This window comes from Dromaius novaehollandiae, chromosome 3 (genome assembly GCF_036370855.1).
Source record: "Dromaius novaehollandiae isolate bDroNov1 chromosome 3, bDroNov1.hap1, whole genome shotgun sequence".
In the NCBI taxonomy this organism is placed as follows: Eukaryota; Metazoa; Chordata; class Aves; order Casuariiformes; family Dromaiidae; genus Dromaius; species Dromaius novaehollandiae.
In genome coordinates this window covers 2203697-2225322 of record NC_088100.1, presented here as the reverse complement: position 1 = coordinate 2225322, position 21626 = coordinate 2203697, and the positions used below count along the sequence as shown (strand labels likewise).

Genomic DNA, 21626 nt, shown 5'->3' with positions numbered 1-21626 from the left:
CAGTTTTCATCACGACCCCAAGGTTGCTCTAAACCCCTCTTTAATAGCCACGGCTAGCTTTATCTTCACAAATACATCCAGTTTGTTGAGGCCTCTTGTACTTCTGCCACCACCAGTGGGTCAAGCGATTCGGTTATGAGTTGCGTGAAGCCCCCGCAGTCCCTGGCCGCCCTCGTAGCTCTCGGGAGGTGCAGGGAGCATTCGTTCCCTATCGTAACAAACGATCACTTCTGAATATCGAGCTTATGTTTTCAGAGAAAAGATTCTCCCCCTCTTCCCTAAGATGTAGCAACTAAATTATGTTGCCTATGTTCCTTTACCAATTCACTGGGTATTAGAGTCAGACTTACCAAATTGTGGTCCCTAGAATCACATGTGAGACTTCTGTTTCCCCCCCCCCCCTTCCTTCAAGAGCTGGCAAGTGTTACTGCACTTTTTAATGTGTTAGAAAAAAAGAGAACTAAATAAAAAACAAAACACAACATTTTATTAATTTATAGTATACAGAGCTTCAAGTGATTAAAGCATACGTACAGACCAGCTAAAAATATCTAGCAGCTGCGAGGATACTCATCCAGCATGGCAAAACAAGGCAGAGAGTCTGAGTAAACAGCCAGTCATGGTTTCTAATGTGTTGCAAGTATGTGCAAACCTACCTGCATTCCCAAAAAAACCAACCTGGTCTCAACTAAAAACAGCCTCATAAAACTGGCAGCACTTGCCTGTGCTAAGAGGAGATGGCGGAGGAGCAGACGGTAGGTTCAGCGGCTACTGGATTCAAAAGAGGAGGATGAAGAACCCTTACTTCAGCATTAACAGTTCTGCAAAGCAGAACAATATTCTTAAGCCGAAAGCTGCGTGAAGGAAACCCAGCAGACAGTCCTAAGTTACGATTCCCCAGAAATTAAAGCTCAGTTAAAATCAAGGCAACAACTAGAATTAGCTACAACTGGGCTGCGCTGCAGCTGCAGAGCAAAGCCAGACCCGTCTCATAACACCAGAGACGAAAGCGCCCTCCAGAACAGGGTCAGCAATGGCTGTTGAAAGATTCAGCCCTCCAAAACAGGGTCAGCAATGGCTGTTGAAAGATTCAGCCCTCCAGAACAGGGTCAGCAATGGCTGTTGAAAGATTCAGCCCTCCATTTTCAGCTTATATCCAGCCACGCAGTCTGCACAGAGCTGTCAAGAGCTGAAAGAGCTGCAAAGCAATCATTCCTTTCCTAACGATGCGCGCTTCAGACACACTAGCACTGTCAGACTAGAAATTCTCTAAAGAAATCAAGTTTAGCTTAATGACTGGAATTAACTTATTTTTCCTAAGTTCCTGCAACTGTTCTTTAGGGGAACCGCTCATAGTGGATGGTCCATTTGTTATCTATTATGGGGATCGAGGTTGATTAATATATTGGCTCATTTGTGCATAACTAAATGCTGTATTTTACAGCCTTGGGGGGCAGGTGAGGGGTTCCCCTTTCCCTGGAAAAGCCAGTGGCATCTACGGATAAAGACATTGCAGTAACAAAGATCCTTTCCATGAATTTAGCTTATGACATGCTGCTTAAAATACAGTCTTCTATACTGCAGTCACAATCTTAGTGGAGAGAACAGGAAGGAAAAAAAGAGAGAAAAGCTTTCTGTATTTCTGTTAGCCAAGGTCCACGTGGCACAGGTAGTGCAGAGGGGCTCCCTAGGTTATCTTTCGTTGGGCAATTTATTCCTTTCTGAGCAAAGGAAACTGTCCCCAAAGGACACTATTTCACCTCTGCACAAGAAAAGAGCGTAGCAGAGATCTTCCAGGAGCCTCCCGCTCTTTAAGAAAAGTTTAGATCAGCACGAGTTTACAGCCACATGAAAACATTTGTCGAACAGGGTGCAAATTAGGCTCCCCATTTACCTGCCAAGATTCCAGTTCAGTCCTTTGCGTTTCCCTTGCAAGAACAGCTGGCACAAGCAGCTAACACAGCAGGAAGCATGATTCCTTAAACTACTTTAAGTGTTAGTGACGCATACGTTCTAATCAAGAGTTGGCATCTTTAACATTCTTTGTACTTATTTTAAGAAAGCATTTTAGTTAATGTAAGCAAGAATATTCAAAAGCTACTGTGAAGAAAATACATTTTTGTTTCTGCTAAAACTTTTCAGAATAGATACTGAACACTTTGCCAGCTCATTCAGCAGACATCACTTAGTTACGTGGCCAAGCACCACGGAGTGAAGCATTATACAAAAAAGCTCTAATTAAAATCTTGTAAAGACAACTTCTATCTTCTGTGCCAAGGACAAGCGACATGGCATTATCAGTGAAAAGCCAAGACTGAAGAGCCCAGCCAACACCCAGCGGGTCGGAGAAGCCAATCCCCAGACAGTCTCAGCGTATTTCTTTGCGGTCCTTCGAAAGGGCAGTCACAAAATGTCAGAAAAAGGATGCATAAGGGTTACTTAAAAGAAAGCAAGTTTAGGAATTCCTCTATGACCGCACCAAGTACGGCCCGACAGTCAAGGTCACTTCAGCCACATCTTCACCTATGCTACTCACTGCATAAAACAACGCAAATATTAAAACACCAAAGTTTTGCATAAAAATAAAATTTTGTAGTTCTCCTCTTAAAATTACTGTACAAATAAATAAGTTAATGTCTGTTTAAATACAACCGTTTGGGAAAACTGGAAGCAGGCAAGACTCCCAAGTCCGTCTTTTCTGGCCAATCCACTCATTCCAAAGGAATTTAAAGTTGTTTTTGCCATCTCTGAGGTATCCAGACCACAGCAGAACACAATACCTGCAAAGGAAACACGGCAAAAATGCAAAATAAAGTGTTTCTTAGTAAGAAAACTGGCCCACACCCAAAGGTAGCCTAACCCAGTATCCTGCTGTGGAGTTATTAGTAGCATATGTTTAGGGAAGCGTACAGGGCAGGCATGCAGGCAGGCCTTCCTCAGTAAAAAACCCAGTTCCCAGCAATCTTCAGCTTCAGGACTTGCTGAATCAGAAGTTATAGCTGTATCCTCATCTTTAAATTCATGGAAAAAACCCTCATTTAGATGTCAAACTGCTTTGAAGAGATTTATAATTTGGCTACCCTACTCTGTAGACTTCATTGCCCCAGGAAAATAAAATAAAGCCATACGGGGAAAAAGATCCTTCCTTTTGTTTCAGACTTACTATTGGATGATTTCCTCTGACGCTCCCACGTTTTGCTTTGTGGGAAACCCTATCCAGCTTCTGTTCTACTCATGCTTTTAGATTAGAGCAGTAGGATAAGAAAGAGGTCTGTTTTCTGGACTGAAACCTCTGGGAATTAGCAGGGACAACCCTGTTTTAGGAAGGCAGGTTGGTTGGTTTTAGTGTCAGCCCCTGCTAACAGCAGCCGACAGCTTTTCCAGTAGGCCAGGCCACCACTTCAGGTTGGAGTCCCTCAAAACCATAGATCGCACCAGACCACTCGAGCAGTTTTCAGTGCCAAAACAGATTATTCTAGATAAAAAGAAGTGTTGCTCTTGTCCACTGAGCTTTCAGGAAAGCATTTGATGCAGAACCACAGGAGAAGATATTCGATAAATAGGAAGAGATGGGGATTAGTAAAAAGGAAAATGTAAGGCGGTTAACCTGGCCCAAGGGAAAAGTGAAATGGATAATTTGGAAATGAAAAGGCTGGAGTAGAGTCTATCAAAGACTGGCACTAGAGACAGGCTTGTTTAATTAATATTTTCATTAACATCCTTGGCACAATTACTAGAAGTGTGCTGATGATACAAAGCTTGAGGTATTATGATTATTAAAAAAAAAAGGATGAAAAAATACTCAAGATCATTCATTGTTTCTTGCAAGAGCAGATGAAATTCAGTAACGGAAAACCTAAGGTCATGCATCTATGAACAAAAGTTTCTGCTGTAACCCAGAACGTTATTGATTTGAAACAACTCAAGCAAAAAAGGCTTTAGGATACAAAACAATTATAGGGTTGCAAAGGATTAAGTGATATAGATATGAAGGAAAAGAGATGTGATCCTAGAATACATCAGGAGAAACATTTCCAGACTAGCTACTAAATGCTTGTGCTTTACAAGCACCTGAAGAGACTCATCTAGAGTAAATGCAAAAATCGGTTGCACATGGAGAATGAGGAACCAACCTTGATGGAACCAACCAACCTTGGATAGACAGTTAGCCTGCCAAAAAAAATGCTGCTAAGGGTACAATTGATCTCTATAAATATTGCAAAAAGCAAACAAACATACTATATTGCAAAAGCAACAAAAACAAGCATGGGCAAACACTAGCGTGATGGCAGAAGTTTGCCCTCATTTATGGACAGAGATGAGATTTAGGGTAAAAGGACAGGCTGGCCTAGATACAGACGGGTCAAGGCTTAGAATGGCAGATTCCCTGAACAACCAGGCATTAAGGAGGAAAACAATTCTGTTTTAGAGGTATTTCAATCCAGTTCCTTTTCCCATACATTTATCTATGTGTTATCTTCTAGTTTTACTGCATCTTTCTATCATTGAATTTTCAGAACTGCTACAGGTTACATTTGATTTACAGGACGTTGGCCAATGGGCCAGTAACATTTCCCACCCACAACCGCCCCCAAATCTCACATTAAATAGAGAAAAGCTTGGCAAAGACACTAACCTGGACATCTTTTGTTTCTATGAGACAGAGCGTTGACGCTTTCTGCCATAGGAGATTTGCCGGATTCGCACTTCTAGCTGGAAGGCATCCAATCTTTCCTTTGGGTTAAAAGCTAACATATCGCGCAGGAGCTTGCAGAGATCATCCGGCATGGACTTCTTGTTCTTCAGAGGAATTTGTAATTTCATGTTTGGATTCTCCAGCAACGCTTCTCCAAGGGGAATAAGCTCCTTCCCTTGGCAGATGTAAGTTCCTGAGTGCAGGTTGGAAAGAATCAGGTTATACAAGCAGAAACAAGTCTACACAAAATATGGCCGTGCGCAGTATGGCTAGGCGAGCTGGGAAGCAACACATTTAAAAGGTTACTGCAAAGATCACTTATTAAGAGGTGACTGCCAAGTCAAATGTTGTGCTAGGGGTTTTGGTTTTTTTGGTTTTTTGTTTTTTTTAATCAGAAGAGGCTTACTTTCGAGTAGTAATCAAGATGTTACACAAGGCTGTCTGCGTAACTGTGCGTGGAACAGTAGGAGCAAGCTTAAGCATGGCCTGGTTGTCAAGCATTTATATGGACCATCTGCAAAGAAAATACTTCCTCCATTTTAGTCTGTTTGACCCTAACAGCACACTAGGAAGCTCTAGAAAAGGGAGGGAGAGAGGGAGCGATTCAGATTGTGCTTGGTTCAGGTGACCTGAAAGAGTTAAAACACCAAACTTATTTGCTCAGTTAGTCAAACAATTTTCAATTAAAATGACAGCGTATGCCATTTACCCTTAGCCAACTCCTCCTCAGCAAGATTAAGGAAGGGAAATGTAAATTTGCTCCTGGTAATCTAAATAACTTCACCGGTTGCTGAAAATGATTAACTGGCTTCCAAAACAGACAGTAAGAACAGCTTTGCTCACTCAAGCTGTTCTGCCCCTGCACCAAGCAAAGAATAAATGTTTCAAAGGCAGTGACCTATCTGTGTATAGAAAAGGTTGGCCATGCAAACTCCTTATCTCAAGTTGGCGGGTGGCTATTTTAATGAAATCTGTTCATGCTTTTGTCTCAGCTGCAGCCATTTGCTTGTTTTTGTAGACAGGAACTAAAACATTTATCAATGTTTGGCATTTTAAAAAGAAATAAATAACAGAACTAAAACGGAACCTACTTGAAAATGAAAAAAATTAAAAGGATAGTGTAATAGCTTCTCAACATTGCTGTGTAGCAATCCCTTTTGAGTTAAAAATGTGAACATTTAAAAGAAAGACAGACAGGTACATTATGATCTCAGAGTCTGGGTAGATGTCTTCAATTATTATGCTAATACGCACAACCAGCATTCTCTTCTCTCAAGATGGATTTTCCACTGCAATGTATGTTTCTGCAATCATTTAGTACAGAGTATTTCAAGCGTGCATATATGTGGGGCATTTGGAGAGAGGAGGAGGAGGAGGAAGAGAGCGCAGGCCATCAAACAAGTCATCCCTATGAGATCTTGCATCCCTAAGCTGTGAGGAAACTCAGCCAGATGGCAGCGAAGCTTATCTAAACATCCTCTCCGAGTTTATAATTTGGCTCCTTGGAACATCCTTTCAATGCTTTGAGTGATCCCATCCCTTGGATATGCCAGGTTAAAGATACAAACTAACTCATCAGCCCAACTCTAGACTGGACAGGTTTTGGTTTTAAGGGAAGCATTAAGAGCATTTCTGAGCAAACAGGAGGATACAGATAAAAAGATGCTAAATCTTCATGGAGTATCATAGCTGTTAGATGCCTCATCAACAGCTGTACGAGTTCTCTTTCTCTTACTTACAACTCTCTAGTGTCAATAAGAGCCAATCCCATTTTTGAAGAGCATTCCTAGGGGTAAGGAAGGCCTGCCAGAAAAGCAGCCAGCAGCAATCTTTTCTCCCTCTTTAAAACCTACAGAAATATTTTGAGAAAACTGGCAGAACTTTCCAAACAAAATAATCATTTATAAATATAAGAAGTGTTCCCTCCGACTTACTGATGTAGCCTGAAAACCTAGAAACCCTGCATAAAATGCAACCAAATTTGGAGGACCGTGTGCTGAAGGAAAGAAAGATTGCTTTAGAGCTCTCTGAAAAAAAAAACAAAAAAACAAAAAAACCAAAACTTTGGAGAGCAAAAAGCCAGGTGCATGCAAATTCCTGGAAAATGCCACATCTAATAATAGGCCAAAAATTTGTAAGTATGCCTGAGAGAAGACCTTTCAGATGCAGAAAAGCATCCACAGACAACAGGGCAGCTCTTATCCTCACCAAGCAATTCCTTCTCAGTATCCCCGTCCCGGAAGGTGATCCTCTCAACCATAGCCCAGAAGATGATCCCAAGGGCAAATATATCAGCCTTAGCAGTGTAGTGACCTTCCCACACTTCTGGAGCCATGTAGAAGTTTGACCCGCATGCAGAGGAGAAGCGATGCTGGTTCACGTTCCCTTTCCCCTGACACACCTTGCTGAGGCCAAAATCTGCTACCTGTAACACATAAGAAGAGAAGCAAAATCAGTTCTTCGTGAACACCAAGTTCACAAGCAAGTTTACAGGCAGCGGCTCAGTGAATTCCACTCGGAAATTCACCGTACCGTCGCATTAACAGCTGCGAGGTGTCAACCCTAGGGAAAGAAAGAGCTTATATTTCCCATTAGCTCTCCATTCCCCATTCTTTTCCCGTTGTTTGTTCTCCTTCCTAGGATGCACAAAACAGATATGTGATTGTCATCCTTCTGTAAAGTTCAATCTGATTAAATCTAATTGGGCATAAACATACCTTAAGGAACATCTAAGGTATCGGAGATAGAAGAAGTGGCGCTTACTGTTCCACGGTGAGTGCACTGAATCTCTTGCATTACCATTCTTATCCATAGTGATTAAGATGACATTGATTTAAATGTCCCTTGACTGCTCTACAGGTCGAAGTACAAATATCATTATTGATCTGAATGGTCAAGACATGAATTATCTGCAATGCACAGACTGATTATTTTACGTCTAACTCCTGGAACTCTTGGGATTGAAAGTTTGGGAGCAAACCGAAAGCTGCTTTTCAGAGAACTGTGACAGGTTTTCAGGCTGGTGCTACAAGAAATGCAGTTAGTCAGTGTTCACTTCAGTCAGGGCAGCAACCCACATTAAGCAGGATGACATTCCCCCACCTCCCCTGAACATCAATATGTGCTCGAGGCAGCAATATCGGAAGCGTTAGCAGGTGTAACAGGACAACGTGTTCTCAGAGTTTAAGGAACAGAGACTATTGCTTAATCTTTGATTGATCGTGATCTCCCCGATTATCCAGCAGAAGTTAGACGATCCTCAAGTGCTGCTCTCAGTAGGATGAGCAGTGGATGAAGGATGTTAAATAAACACACCATCATGACCTCTTCACTTCCGAGACTCCTAAAACCCACAAACCCAATACTGATTACTGCGAAGTTTCATTCTCTTACCTTTACTACGGGACTTCCACAGCTGTGAGAGATCAAAATATTGTCTGACTTGAGGTCTCTGTGCACGATCTGGTTTCTGTGCAGGAAAGCCACAGCACTGCTCAGCTGCCGCATGAAGCTGTTATTCAGCCGGGCATCTGGGCTGCGAGACAGCAGGTATTCATTCATGTTTCCACCGTCACAAAACTCCATCACAAACCACAGAAAGCAGGCGGATTTTGGATCCATGCACCTCCGCCCTTTCAGACAGGTCTCAATTAGCAGCAAATGACTGTCTGATTTCCTGTAACGATGACTAATTGGCTGAAAGGCTTGGCCATTCTGCAGAATGCACTCCTCCAGCTGGATCACGTTTTCGTGTTGCCTCTGGATGCTCTGCAGGGCCCAGAACTCTTGCAAAGCCAACTCTACGTTTTCAGGCACGTTACAGTGCATCCTTTTCACTGCCACTTTCTTTCCAGTTTGATTAACAACCGCCTCATAAACCACCCCGTAGCTCCCTCGGCCCACTTCTCGAGCAATGCTGTACTTGGCCTCTGCAGCCATCTCTCCCTCCGGCCCAGGGAAGAGCGAATCAAAGGAAAATAGGTGAAGTCATGACACTCGGATTTTCACCTGCAGGAAAACCCTGGAAGAGAAAGGGATACAAGGTTTTAAAAACTCCCACACCTGGCAATTTATCGGCTATCGAGTGCAAATACTTCCAAAAGGTGCCAGTTTTGATGATGCACGCGTCGTTACGTGATACGGTCGCGCAAGGGCTGACGGCTGAAACGGGATTTCGAGAAAGCCTGTACAGGCGGCAGCTTTAAGAGGCATCAGGTACGATCCTGACCGTGCCGTGGGGCACGACAGCGCGGGAAGCGGCAGGGATTTGCCCAAAGCAGACAAAGTTTTGTGAGAAAGAACAAGACGCGGCTGTGTAGATGCATTTACCAAACAGGGCTGGAAAGGAGGACGAGGACCCCCAAAATGCCCTGCCCCCTCTCCCTGAGCCCTTGCCACTTCCCAAACCTCCCCCCAGGCCTCTCAAAGCCCCCCCTGCCCCCAGACTCCCCCCCAGCTCCAGCTGAGCTCCTCTCCCAGCACCTTCTCCCCAGCCCCAAACTCCCAGTCCTTCCCCCCTCTCTGCCCCATAGCCCCCCGCCCGGCCCCGCCCCAACCAAGCCCCGCCCCTTCCCACATCAGCCCCGCCCCCTCAGCCCCGCCCCAAGCCAACCTGTCCAGTCCAAGCCCCGCCCCCAACCCAGCCCCGCCCCCTTCAGTCCAAGCCCCGCCCCTTAACCCAGCCCCCTCGACCCAACCCCGCCCCTTCCCTGACGCAGCCCCGCCCCTTTTGCCCGAGCCACGCCCCCTCTAACCCCAAAGCCCCGCCTTCCTCTCCTCAGCCCCGCCCCTTCCCCATCACCCCGCCCCCTCAGCCCCAGCCCCGCCCCTCACTCGACTGGCCCCAGCCCCCCCGCAGCCCCAACGCCCTCCCCCCTCCACCCCGGGCCTGAGCCCGGCCTCCTGCGCCGCCGCCCCGGCCCCGCCGCAGCCCCTCCCGGACCCTCGGCCGCAGCCCCCGGCCCCGAGCCGGCTGCCGCCGCCCCCCGCTCCGCCACGCGCTCCTCACCGCGCCACGCGCCCCCGCCGCCCATCGCCGCCGCCGCCGCCGCCCCAACCGCGCGGCGCCCGCGCGCCCGGCCCCGCCGCCGCAATTCCCGCCACCGCCGCGCAGCACCGCCCGCTGGACGCCGCCGGCCAACCAGAGCCGAGGAGGCGCGGCCTCGCCCAATCGCAAGCGAGCGAAGGGGGTGCGGCCGCCACCGGACCAATCGGAGAACGCTTCACCTCCCCCGGCGCTGCCCGCCGGAGCGGGGACTTCTGCGCACGCGCATCCTCTAATGGAACTACAAATCCCAGCAGCCCTTGCGGCGGACAACGGCAGCGCGCTAAGGCCAAACCTCCCGCGGCCAGCAAAACGCGCTGCGTCCTGGGCCTGTGGCCAACATGGCAGGATGGGGAGAGCAGCAGTGGGGCTGGGCACCCGCCTGTACAGGGGCACCCTATCTCCCCCGCCCGGAAACCCCTTGGGAACACCCCCCCCCCGGTGCTGGGGGGCTCCTGGCACAGCTGGGGTGCCCCGGCACCTCCAGCCACCCCCGAAACGCCGGCAGGCCTCAGGCGCATCTGAAAGATGCATCACCGACCCCGGGTGCGGGGCGGCTCACGGGGGCTTTGCAGCCCGTCACCCTGTTCATCCGATGCGTTTGCAGGCAGCATAAATGCACCTTTTTTTTCCTCCCCCCTCCTCTCGTTCCTGCTTTCTTATTCTCCACGCGTCGCAGCAGGGAATGGCTGGGGGAAGGAGGAGGCGTGTGTGCGCGGGAGAGCGGCTGGGGGGGGGTGCGCTCGCCACAGCACCTGCAGGACTTAACAGAACAGAGCATTGTTTTTTTTAATGGTCCAATTCTGCTAGAAAATAGAGCAATTTGCTGATATGTTAATTTTGTCGGGAGCGACCGTATTTGTTTCTGCGGCCTCGTCGGGGGCTGCGGGCTTGTCGCTGGGAGATCCTCCCGCCGCGTAAATGAGAAACACGGAGCCGCGAGCGAGGCAGCCTTGTTATTTTTGCTTTACAGCCAGAGACGCGACCCAGCCGTCCCCAGACCCTGGGACGTCACAGAGGCAGCAGTTGGGGGTCTGCTCCAAACCGGCCGCGCTGGAACCCGTATTCAGCCGTGCGGGTCGGGGTGAGGTTGAGTTTCCCTGTAGATCTTTAAAGCCAACTTAGACAAATGCAAGCCGTGGGCCAAAGTCTGTCCGCCGCGGATCGGCCCAAGCTGGCAGGCAGCGGCTTGCAAAAACCCAGGCTGCAGGACTTGTTTGCTAGAAAGGATATTGATTTATGGCCTGTACCAAAGCCAGTGCACGCTGCTCCCCCTTGGCAGGGCCGAATTGCAAGCCCTGACCTGCAGCAGCGAGGGATGACACCAACTGCTGGAAAGAAATCAGGAGCCCCAGGGAGAGAAATGCAGGAAAAACAGGGCATGTGCTGGCGAGACGCAATCGGGCTCGCGGCTTGCTCCGGTTCCCGCCGGCACGCGCTGCACGGCCTCGCCGGGGCTTTGCACGGGCTTTAGGTTTCGCACGTCTTGCCGGAGAGGCCGCTGCCCGGGCGAGCACCGCATCGTCTCCCTCCCCGCAGCAGGCGCCGGATGCTGCGATTCCCTAATTTTAGCAAGCGCCGTCTCCGGGCAAGGTCTGGTCGCTGTAGCACGGTCGCTGCCTCGGAGAGTTTCCAATCTCCTCGGGGCCCGGAGGAGTGTTGTCACCCCACGTGAGCCCGGTCGGACCGCGGCAGAGTCGCTCAGCCCCAAATCCTGGCTCCAAACGGAGCCGGCGGCAGCAGCCAGGGCAAGGAGAGATGAAGCCGGGGAGGATGCAGCCGCATCCCCCTCAGCTTTCCCAGCCCTTTCCAGCAGAAGGGGCTGGCAGGGAGCATTTAATCACCCTCGCTGGATTTTTTTTTTTTCCTCCCCATTATTATTTCCAGTGTTTCATTTTAAGGTAGCGTGAAACCTCTTTTTACCCTGAGTCCCACCATTTATTTCCTTAGCTCTTCTAAGTCGGCAACCCAGCCTGCTAGCTTGTGGCTGTCTCATCCCAATGGGGCGATCGCTATTTTTGCATTCAGGTGGAAAAAAAATAATTAATTGGAGCATGAAGCAGGCCATTGGCATGGAGTGAGTCAGTCTGCGCTCGTCCTTCCTCACCCGCGCGATACCCGGCACCGGCCGCTCTAACCTCTTGGGTCAGAGCGAGCGCTCGGGCTTCGGTCCTGCAAACACGCAGAGCCGCGGGTCAGGGTAGTTAGGGAAAACGATCCGTCCTGGAGGCCGCTGGCTTTGAAGTGCTCTCTGTAGTCCTGACTGATGGCACCGGCACTGGGATCCTTCCGCCGGCGAGCTCGAATGGGGATATTTTAACTCCATAAATAAAAACAGAATAAATCAAAGCCCCTGCAAAGAGAGTTGTTAAACTACTCGGCCCATTAAGACAGTTTGGACTCTATTAAAAAGCGCTGCACATTCCTGCGGTGACTCAGAGGTTTTATGTGCAAAGAAGACAGTGATGTAGCAGTTTTCCTTTTGGAAAGTACTATACGCTTTCTTTTGGGGGTTTTTTGGTGCAATGTGGCTCAGCAGGTCGCCAGCCCTGGGTGCACGCGCGTGGGTGAGTGGTGGGTGCAAGCCCGCAGGACGGCGGGGGCAAGATTTCGTGGCTGCCGAGTAACAAAATCCCTGCGTGTTATTATTATCTTTCTTTTTCTTTTATTATTATCGATCTGCTAAGGGGTTTCATTAAACTTCGCGAGCTTTCTCCCTGTTGGGAGTCAGCGCCGGCGTTTCGGGATTGCATGCGTATCTACAGCCCTGGCGATGCCGCAGCTGGGCGAAACCTTCCCGGACCCCAAGCAGTGCCGTGCCGCGCTGACCCCAGCTCGGAGCCATTCCCCACTCCCTCGACATGCTCGGGAACCTGACGCTGCTTTGCACCGTGCACTTAGAGGTTTCCCACCCCTCGAGCCTGCCGCGGCTCTTTTCGCTGTCTCCGCGAGGACGGTAATTGGAAGGAGCAGCTTTATTTCTGTCCTTTCTTTGAGACCCTGATTGGTATTGAGTAGCCGGGGCGTCCTACTCCATCGCAGCCTCTCCACGCGATGCTTACGCCTGATCGCAACCTCGTGCCAAAGCTGGTGGCTAATTACCCTCCGCGGCGAAAGCAGCTCTGCACGGGCCGCTGTCCCCGTCCTCGCTGGTCGCCTCGGTGTTCCCGGGGCCGGTGATGGGGATGCAGGCGGGAGAGGAAGACTGCGGGCACGGCAAGATCGAAGGGGAGCAAGGACCCAGGATCCAGGTGCCCGTCTAGCAGAGGCTAAACCAAGGACCGGCAAACTCGTGGCACTTGTGATTGCATCCCCCCATGGCGCCCACCACCCTTCTTCCCACCGCGGCGGGCTTCACAGCTGTGCCGCGTTCTAAAATTACTGGCAGGGCTTTTAGCGGAGCCGCTCGACAAGCACCAGCCAGCGCAATGGATGGGGGGAGAGCACCGGGGATTTAAAAATAGAGCATTTCTCGTGGTCTTTTTAAAGCAACGCCACTTAATTTCAGCAACGTTATCTTTGTGCGGAGCATAAATATAGCGAGCCGTGGGCTAACGGGATCGTTATTATCGCCCGCTTTGCAGCCCGGGGCCCCTCATCCAGCAAATCCTTCATGCGGTGCCGAACCGAACTGCTGTTGGGGCCCTCGAGCCCTTGCACGCATATATACGTGCACGCACACGTATATACGTGCACGCCCACGCAGGGTGCACGCATGTCCACCCGTGCTCGCCATGCAGATGTTGCTGCTGTCCCCGTAGCGCGGCCGGCGTTCCAGCTGCATCCCTCTCCCAGCCCCACAGCCCGTGCGACCAGCTTTCCCTACCCAAGCGAGGCTTTCTCATCCCTTTCCTTGAAACTTTTCCCTGGTTTTGCCTAAACTCAAGAGTTTTCCTCCAGGAAAGCTGGCTTTCCCTCTTGCGCAGCCGCTCAGTGGGGAAGAGGGGCAGGAGGAGGCAACGACGGGGCTTTGCTGCCTGCCTCTCCGCTGTCGTGTCTCGTCGCAGAGCCGCTCTTCACACCTCCAGACTCGGAGATGCGCTCGGCTGCGCTCACAGCTCTCAGACGCCTCGGGAGAGCGCGCTGAATCCCCGCTGGTGACAAGCCACACGCTGGAACATAATTGGTGTCAGATCTATCTCCCCTTCCACCTCCTCCACGTGCCGTTTCTGAGACAATAGACCAAGATGTGACATTTCAGCCTGAAGAGTATCCGAGTCAGCGCGGAGCGGTGAGGATTCGAGTGGGAACTGCTCCACGGCCTTTCTTCAGCACCTTTTTTGGTGCCCAGGGTGAGGGTAATGTGTGGGCTGACCCACATTTATGATCGTGGTGTAATACATGTGGGTTGGGACCGTTGGAGGTCTCCGGTCCAACCCCTGCTCAAAGCAGGGCCAACCTCAAAGTAGATCGGGCTGCTCAGGCTCTGGTCTGGTGGAGCTCTCAGTGTCTCCAAGGTCTGAGAGTCATCCTGTCTCTCTGGGCACCGTTCCAGTGGTTGACTACCATCATGGTGGAGAGTTTTTCCCTCTATCTAACTGGAATCTTCCTTGTTGCTACTTGCGCCCATTGACTCTTGTCCTGTCTCTGTGCATCTCTGAGAAGAGCCAGGGTCTGTCTTCTCTGTTACACCACTTCAGATAATTGGAGACAGCAGTAAAATCCCTCCCTTTGCCATCTCGACTGGTCTCGCCCCAGTTCATTGGTCTTCTTGAGCAGAGAAGCTGAAAATTGGGCGTAATACTCCAGATGTGGTTTCATAAATGCTGAATATAGAGGAGTAATCACTTCCCTTGACCTGCTGGATATCATCTTGTTCAGCCCCATATGTGGTTGGCTTCCATCACCGCACGGGCACGCTGCTGGTTTGTCCTCCACCATCACCAGGTCCTCTTCTGCAAAACAACACCCCAACAGCCCCCCGGCCTCTGCTGTTGCATGGGGTTATTCTTCCCAGATGCCAGGCTGCGTTTGCCTGTGTTCAGCTTCCTGAGGTTCCTGTTAGCCCGTTTCTCCAGCCTGTCAAGGTCCCTCTGAATAGCAGTGCTGCCCTCCAGCATATTGAACTCCCCCAGTTTGATACCCTCTGCAGACTTACCGAGGCTCTATGCTGCCCCATCACCCAAGCTGGCGACGAAGACATTAGACAGTATCAGTCCCAACATTGACCCCGATGGCCACCTGTGAAGGCCACGAGCAGGACTTTGAACCACTGATCCCAACCCTTTGAGGCTGGTAGCTTGGCTAGCTTTCCACCCATCTTGTAGTCTGCCCGCTTGGCATGTGCTTGGGCTTCTTAAGTGCTTCCTGAAATTCAGATACTTGTGTCTTTAAGGCACCAGCCAGGCCAACTTCATATCGACATGCCTAATTTATCAGCAAGAGGTAATTTGTGGAAGGATGTGTGATCTTCAGCAAAGTCGTATTGCTCCCTGCTCCAGTGCTAATAAGTAGCTGCAGAGCAGTTTGAGCGACAGCTAAATGAGTGCAATTGTGCTTTCGATAAAACTGCAATTTGTAACGAGATGACACAAATACTTCGTGGCCCCATAAAGTGCCCACCACTAACTTCTACCAAGAGCTCTAACTCCTGCTGAACAGCAGCACTCTTGTCTTGTCGGCAATATCTAGAGCTAACTTTATTTCAGGAGAAGCATATTAAAAGTGTTATAATGCAATCAGATACACATGGGTGCCTGGGATCGATGTCAGGATTATGACTGTAGAGTACTGCTTCGCTGAAGGTTGCTATGAGATGAAGGTGGTTCTCATCAGAGAAAATCACAGGCCATTTTCAAACCAGCATGAGGGCCGTATTCTGCCTCGAGGGCTCATGACAAGGTGGGTACATGGGTACGTGATACATGGGATGATGGCTGTGTGCACGGCGGCAGAATAGAGCTAAGGAGAGCAGATCAGCAGAGGCTTTTAGGGTAAGGCAGTTGTATGTCCTGGCACAGGAGAACCAGGAGGAAGGTCTGTAATCCTGACACTAGGAGTTTTGAGGGCAGAAATCTCCTCGGAATGGCAAATTCAGAGATCTCTGAAGAACAGATGTCACCGACCTTTATTTTTCTTGTAGGGTTCATGTGACAAAGTCCCCCAAACCAACACCATAGAAAAGACATGGTGCTCCAGGTGCCAGGTTCATCCACAGGCAAAGTGATGCAGATAGGGGGTTTCTGATCAGGTCAGAGCTGGTGGTTATTCTTACAAACTCCTTTGAAAAACCATGGGCTGAGGATGCTCTCCATCATCTTTCTGTGTGCGAAAGACACTCCTCAGCTACTGTTGCTCTCCAAAAGCTGCTCCATCCTCTCCAGCCCTCCAGTATCAGCTCTCAGACCAGTCTGTGGAGATGGCCATGTCCTGCTACTCCTGGAGGAGGTGGGGTTTGGAGGATATACCTAACTCCCTCCCTTTTTCAGATTTCCTGGACCCTGCCACAAAGTTACAAATAGATGAACTAACCTCCCACCTTATTACTTTTAATAAAAGTCTTCCCTGCCCATTTCAGGGTCTCCGTTACCTTCCACCTCCCTTTGGGTAGAATCAGAAAATCACAGAGAAATGTAAGTGGGTTGAGACCTCTGGAGGCTTCTGGGCCAACCACTGCTCAAAAAAGGGTGAACCTCAAACCACGTGAGACTGCTCAGGGCCTGTCCGGTTGGGTTTTCAGTATCTCCAAGAGTGGAGAGTTCACTGCTTCTCAGGTACCCGACCTCCTGAGGAAGAATTTTTTTCCTTATATCCAGTCAAAATTTATCTTCTGGCAACTTGTGCCTATCACTTCTCATCCTTTCACTTGGTTTCTCTGATCAAAGCCAGGCTCTAACTTCCTGATAATCCCTTTTTGGGTATTTGAAGGTTCCCCCCTATCACCGTTTCTCCCAGTTGAGCCAACCCAGCTCCCTCGGTCTCTCCTATGCCCTGTGCTCCAGCCCTGACCACTGCAGAGGTCCTTGCGCCTGGGCTTGCTGGGCCGATCCTCAAGTCCCTTGCAGCAAAGGGGTCCACGCGTGGGCACAGCGTGCCCATCCCATGAGACATGTGGAGCAGCTCCTGAGCTCCTCTGCACCCTCCATCTGCAGAGAATAATTGCATTTGGGATAGTTCAGGACAGACCACCCTGAAAATCCCAAATTCTGGCTGCTGCAGAAGGGCACGTGGGTGATGTTATTACTCACACAATGCCGGAAAGCCAGGTGAGGAACTACAGCTGCTTTGCTGAAGCCCTGCATGAAGGGCAGCTCCTGCCCCAAAGGCTGGTTTCCTCTCTGGCCCTGTCGCAGCCTCCCGCTGCCTCCCTGGCACCAGCTCCGGTGCCCATCAGACCCCCTTCCTGAGCTCATTTAGCTCACTAAAGTGGCGGAAAACCAACCTGACAAAAAAGCGGCTATTTTTCCACCCAGTGAATTGAATCAGCCCAGCCAGGGAGGATGCAAGGCATTAAACCCAGCTCAGGGAAGACGGCAGATGCATGGGAGCAGGAGGATGGAGATGCAGGAGCAGGAGAATGGAGATAAGGAAGCAGGATGGAGACGCAGGAGCAGGACTCTCCCGGTTGGCAGCGACAGGCCAGGAGACACCATGCTGCGTCCCATCCTCATCCTCTTCCCCACAGTCCATGCCTTTCCCAGGCCCCAGCACCTCACTGCTTCCTTCCCACAGGACCTCGATGCTCTGTGACCACCCATGGACCAAGATGTCCTCAATGGCTGGTAGGAGTTTGCTCCACCTGCAATCACTGCAGTTTGCAGCCTTGATGCAAGCCGCTGAGCCGAGATCTCTACCAACTTGTCCCTGCTCAACCAGAGCCCCCAGCTCCAGAGTTTTGCACAACCCTCAAAGGCAAAGCGGAGCTGGCATTTTGCAAACCATCAGCCCGCAGAGTGCTGCTTGCCCCCGCTGCCACCCCGAGGCGTCTACAGCGATCTGACCGGCAGCATTTGGGTTTTAATTGCCTCCCAACGCCGCTGCTCAGCACATCTGCTTCCCTCGGTGAGCCGGCAGGTTTCCAGGCAACCCAAGGCATCCTCAGCGGGGCTTCGATCGCTCCTCGGGAGCAAGGACAGCCGCCACCGAGGGTGAGCCCAGGCGATGCTCCGGCCCCGTCGCCGTGCGTGGACCACAGGCAGACACCTTAGTTAAGGTTTATCGATATTGGGGCGGGAAAGGAAAGACACAGTCATCTCCAAATGGGTTCAAGCCGGGCCCGGCGAGTCCTTCCCTGCTGCCCAGCAGGGCTCATCCATCCGCCGTGCTTGGCATGCCGTGGGCCGAGAAAGGACATGCTGTGCTTCACGCTGGCCCCAGCCCTCTGCCTGCAAGAGTGCAGAGGGACCGAGACATCACCACGCTCTTCTTCCCCCCGCCACCCTGGTGGAAAGCAGCCTCTTGCAGCTCCTGATAATCTGCTTTTGTGCTGGTGATGTTGTGCTGTGGGGCTGAGACCCTCCTGCCCAAGGGGAGGAAGAGCCATTAACGCGGGCGAGCTTTGCAAGACCCGGCCCAGCCGCCCGGCTGCAAGCAACACCATCACCCCAGTACAGTGGGAAAATATCCCATTCTGGGGGAGTGGTTTGGAGAGGAGCATCATTTATTGCAGCACCAAAAATGGTTTGAATGTCCAGGAACGGTGGTCCCTCTCCATCGCCCGTGCGTGCACTTGTTGCTGCTTCTGGGATCCTGCTCCCAGCTCTCCCTGCTGGGACCCGCCACCTGTCACAGAATCACACAGAATGGTTGAGGTTGAGGTTGGCAGATACCTCTGGAGATCATCTAGTCAAACCCCCTCCCTGATCGAGCAAGGTCACCTAAAGCACTTTGCCCAGGACCCTCTCCAGATGGCTTTTGAATATCTCCAAGGATGGAGACTCCACAGCCTCGCTGGGCAACCTGCTCCAGTGCTCAGTCACCCTCCCAGTACAGAAGTTTTTCCTCATGTTCAGATGGACCTGCCTGTGCTTCAGTTTGTGCCCGTTGCCCCTCGTCCTATCACTGGGCACCACTGAGAAGAGTGTGGCCCCATCCTTTCTACACCCTCCCTTCAGATGCTTGTACACACTGATGAGATCCCCCCCGAGTCTTCTCTTCTGCAGGCTGAACAGGCCCAGCTCTCTCAGCCTTTCCTCCTATGACCAGATGCTCCAGTGCCTTCACCATCTTAGCAGCCCTCTGCTGCACTTGCTCCAGTAGCTCCATGTCTCTCTTGTACTGGGGAGCCCAGCACTGGACACAGCACTCCAGATGTGGCCTCTCCAGGGCTGAGCAGAGGAGGAGGATCACCTCCCTCGACCTGCTGGCAATGCTCTGCCTAATGCATCCCAGGATACCATTGGCCTTCTCTGCCCCAAGGGCACCTTGCTGGCTCGTGGTCACCTTGGTGTCCACCAGGACCCCCAGGTCCTTCTCGGCAGAGCTGCTTTCCAGCAGGTCAGCCTGCCCTAGCTCGTTTGGCCATTTGCAGACCTCAGCCCTGTCACTCTGCATGAAGCACTGCCTCGGCTCTTCCTCATCCTCCTGCATGTCCCCTAAGCCGGTCTCTGGGCATGGGGAAATGTCCCCCGGCAGCTCCCTGCTGCCCTTCGTGGCTTTTATCTCCCACAGACGGGGACAGGGCTCCCCGGGACAGGGCAACGAGGCCCCCCTGGAGCTCTTCAAAGAGCTGCCCCGTCCCACCGAAGCCCCTGGCCGAGGCCACCCGTGAGGGTGACACAGCCCCAGCGGCGAGCGCCTGATTTGCACGGAGCGCTCGGAAAATTGCTTCTCGTGCAGCACTCTGCAGGCAGCTTATTGCGGCCACACGCAGGGACCGGGAGAGGTGGTTTGTACGGGCGACGCGCGGGGGGGGAAATCGTTTTCCTTGATGGACTGGAGAAGAGCAATTGTTGCCGGGGACGGCTGCCCCATAAACTCCCATTTTGGAACCGCGGGACAGAGTGAATCGGAAAAAATAATCAGGCGGCATCTGAAAGCAAACAGCGTATCTGGGGAGGCATCTCCCGGGCCGGGTATGTCCTCGCTTCCACTGCTTGTGACATTTAAGGGATCCATGAGTCCAAATGGCCTCTGAAGGAAAATAAAACTTCCCCTAAGCGGAAGCAGGGCACCGCACAATGAGATGCAGCTCCTGTTTCCAGCCCAAAGTCATTCCTGTTTCAAGCATGCCCTGGCTCCGGAGCTTTCCAGCTCCTGCATTCTCCTGGCAGCTTTTAAATCCTCTTGATTTTCCCCTTGTGCCAGCTCCCATCTGCTTTGCGTCCTCTTTAGGAGAAGGGTAGTTGGCTTTTGCTGCTAATTGCCCATCAGTTTGAATGCTCCAGCTCTGCCCCCGGTGGGATGTTCTTCCCCTTGAGCCCCATGGAGGAAAGGTCGCTGTCGGACTCCAGCTTCCCAACAGAAAAAATGAAACAACTGGAAAAATAAACCTGAAACCCCCTGAGACCAGTCTGAGGACAGCGGTGGCCACTATAGGTCCAGGCCAGAAGGTGCCACCACCAGCACTCGCTGATGTCCTCTGGGACGCCGCCAAGCAAAGCTGCCAAATTTTCTGTCCTAATTCTGCAAAGGGGCAAATCCCTGCCAGAAATCCCAGGCGAGTATCCAGGCTGTTCACTGCCTGGGTGCCGCTCACGGGAAAACACCGTGGGGATTTAGTTGCTGGCACCCATAGAGACCTATTCTGCAAACAGGGCGTTTCTCCTGCCTAGGATGCTGGTTCCAGGCGCTGCAGCCATCAGGCATCCCGTCCCCCTCCGGCTCGATTAGCAAGGCCATGAGTAACGTCATCCGATGTCACGGTCTGCCTCGTGGTCCTGCCAGCTCAGCCGCGGCTGCTAGCGAGCCGAGCAGCCGAACGGCATCAAAATCACCCGCAGAAAAAAATGGCCCTTTGAGGTAATATCTTTTTGCTAGGTTAGGAGAGAAACGGGTATTGTTCGTGTGCTTCAACGGACGGTGATAAGCAATTATTTTGGGGGCACTGGAGCAAATCTCAGCCCTGAGAGCTTCTGAAATTACCCCAAAGGCAAGGAGATGACAGATGTGCCGGGGGCTAAACACCTTTGGCAGGACTTAACTGCTGGGTGAAGCCCTTGGCCATCCCAGCAGCAAAATTTTCCACTAAAATGCCCAAATTCAGGCTTCTCCCCACCTCCCCTCCCATTTGCTATTCTGGCTTCAGGGTTTCTCTGTCCGTGCAGCCCCTCAGCCCCATGGCCACCACTGCTGTCTGGTGCCGGACAAGTCCCCATCGTTACCACCACTGCTTCTGCAATGCAGTTTCGCCACTTTTCAGCAATTTCATAGATTTCTATATTTTTATGCCGCCCGCCTCCAGGCACACATATATCTGAGATTTCATACGGGCCGTAAAACGCAATCATTTAATAGCTGAGGCACCGCTTGGAAACGAAAGGGAGCGTTGAGCACGCCGAGCCGTTTTGCTCCAATATCCAGCCCTTCCTAGGGAGCCGTTATGAGAAATTACCACCACGCGATTTCCTCACAGCTACAGATTTTATTCTCTAATTGCTGAGGCTGGGTGGCACGAGCGGTGTCGGGCCGGGCAGCGATGCCCCAACTCCCAGCTGGGGCCGAGTGGACACGAGCTTGGCCTTTGCCAACCAGTGCGGGGACGAGAAGATGGGGGGACACCAGCTTGTCCAAGAGGTGGGTTAAGGTGGCCACGTCCCCAGCACGTGGACAAGGATGGTTTGGACCGGTGTGGAAGGAGGTGGAGGACTGGGACATGTGGCCCTGTGGGAAGCACCAACTGGGGCCATCAGGGCATGGAGGATCCTCCTTCCTCCTTTTATTCTTGACTATGCAGCTGATTTAGCTCAAGATCATGCAAATCACCTGCTTTCTTCATGAAAGCTTCAG

General features: G+C 51.3%; 1 protein-coding gene across 2 annotated transcripts; it reads right to left on the bottom strand.

Annotated features, from left to right (window-relative positions):
• Nucleotides 1-465: 465 nt before the first annotated feature.
• Nucleotides 466-9834, bottom strand: LOC112984285 (serine/threonine-protein kinase PDIK1L-like). Of its 2 annotated transcripts, XM_064508248.1 has the most exons (5): nucleotides 9705-9834; nucleotides 8090-8717; nucleotides 6905-7121; nucleotides 4637-4889; nucleotides 466-2780 (listed from the first exon to the last, which is right to left on the bottom strand). In XM_064508248.1, exons 2-4 carry the CDS (start codon nucleotides 8633-8635, stop codon nucleotides 4654-4656), a joined length of 999 nt encoding a protein of 332 aa, XP_064364318.1. In that variant the 5' UTR covers nucleotides 8636-8717; nucleotides 9705-9834; the 3' UTR covers nucleotides 466-2780; nucleotides 4637-4653. The 2 variants fall into 2 exon arrangements, with proteins under 2 accessions (XP_064364318.1, XP_025957835.1); XM_026102050.2 differs by lacking the exon at nucleotides 9705-9834 and having other exon boundaries at nucleotides 8090-9032.
• Between the last annotated feature and the right edge of the window lie 11792 nt (nucleotides 9835-21626).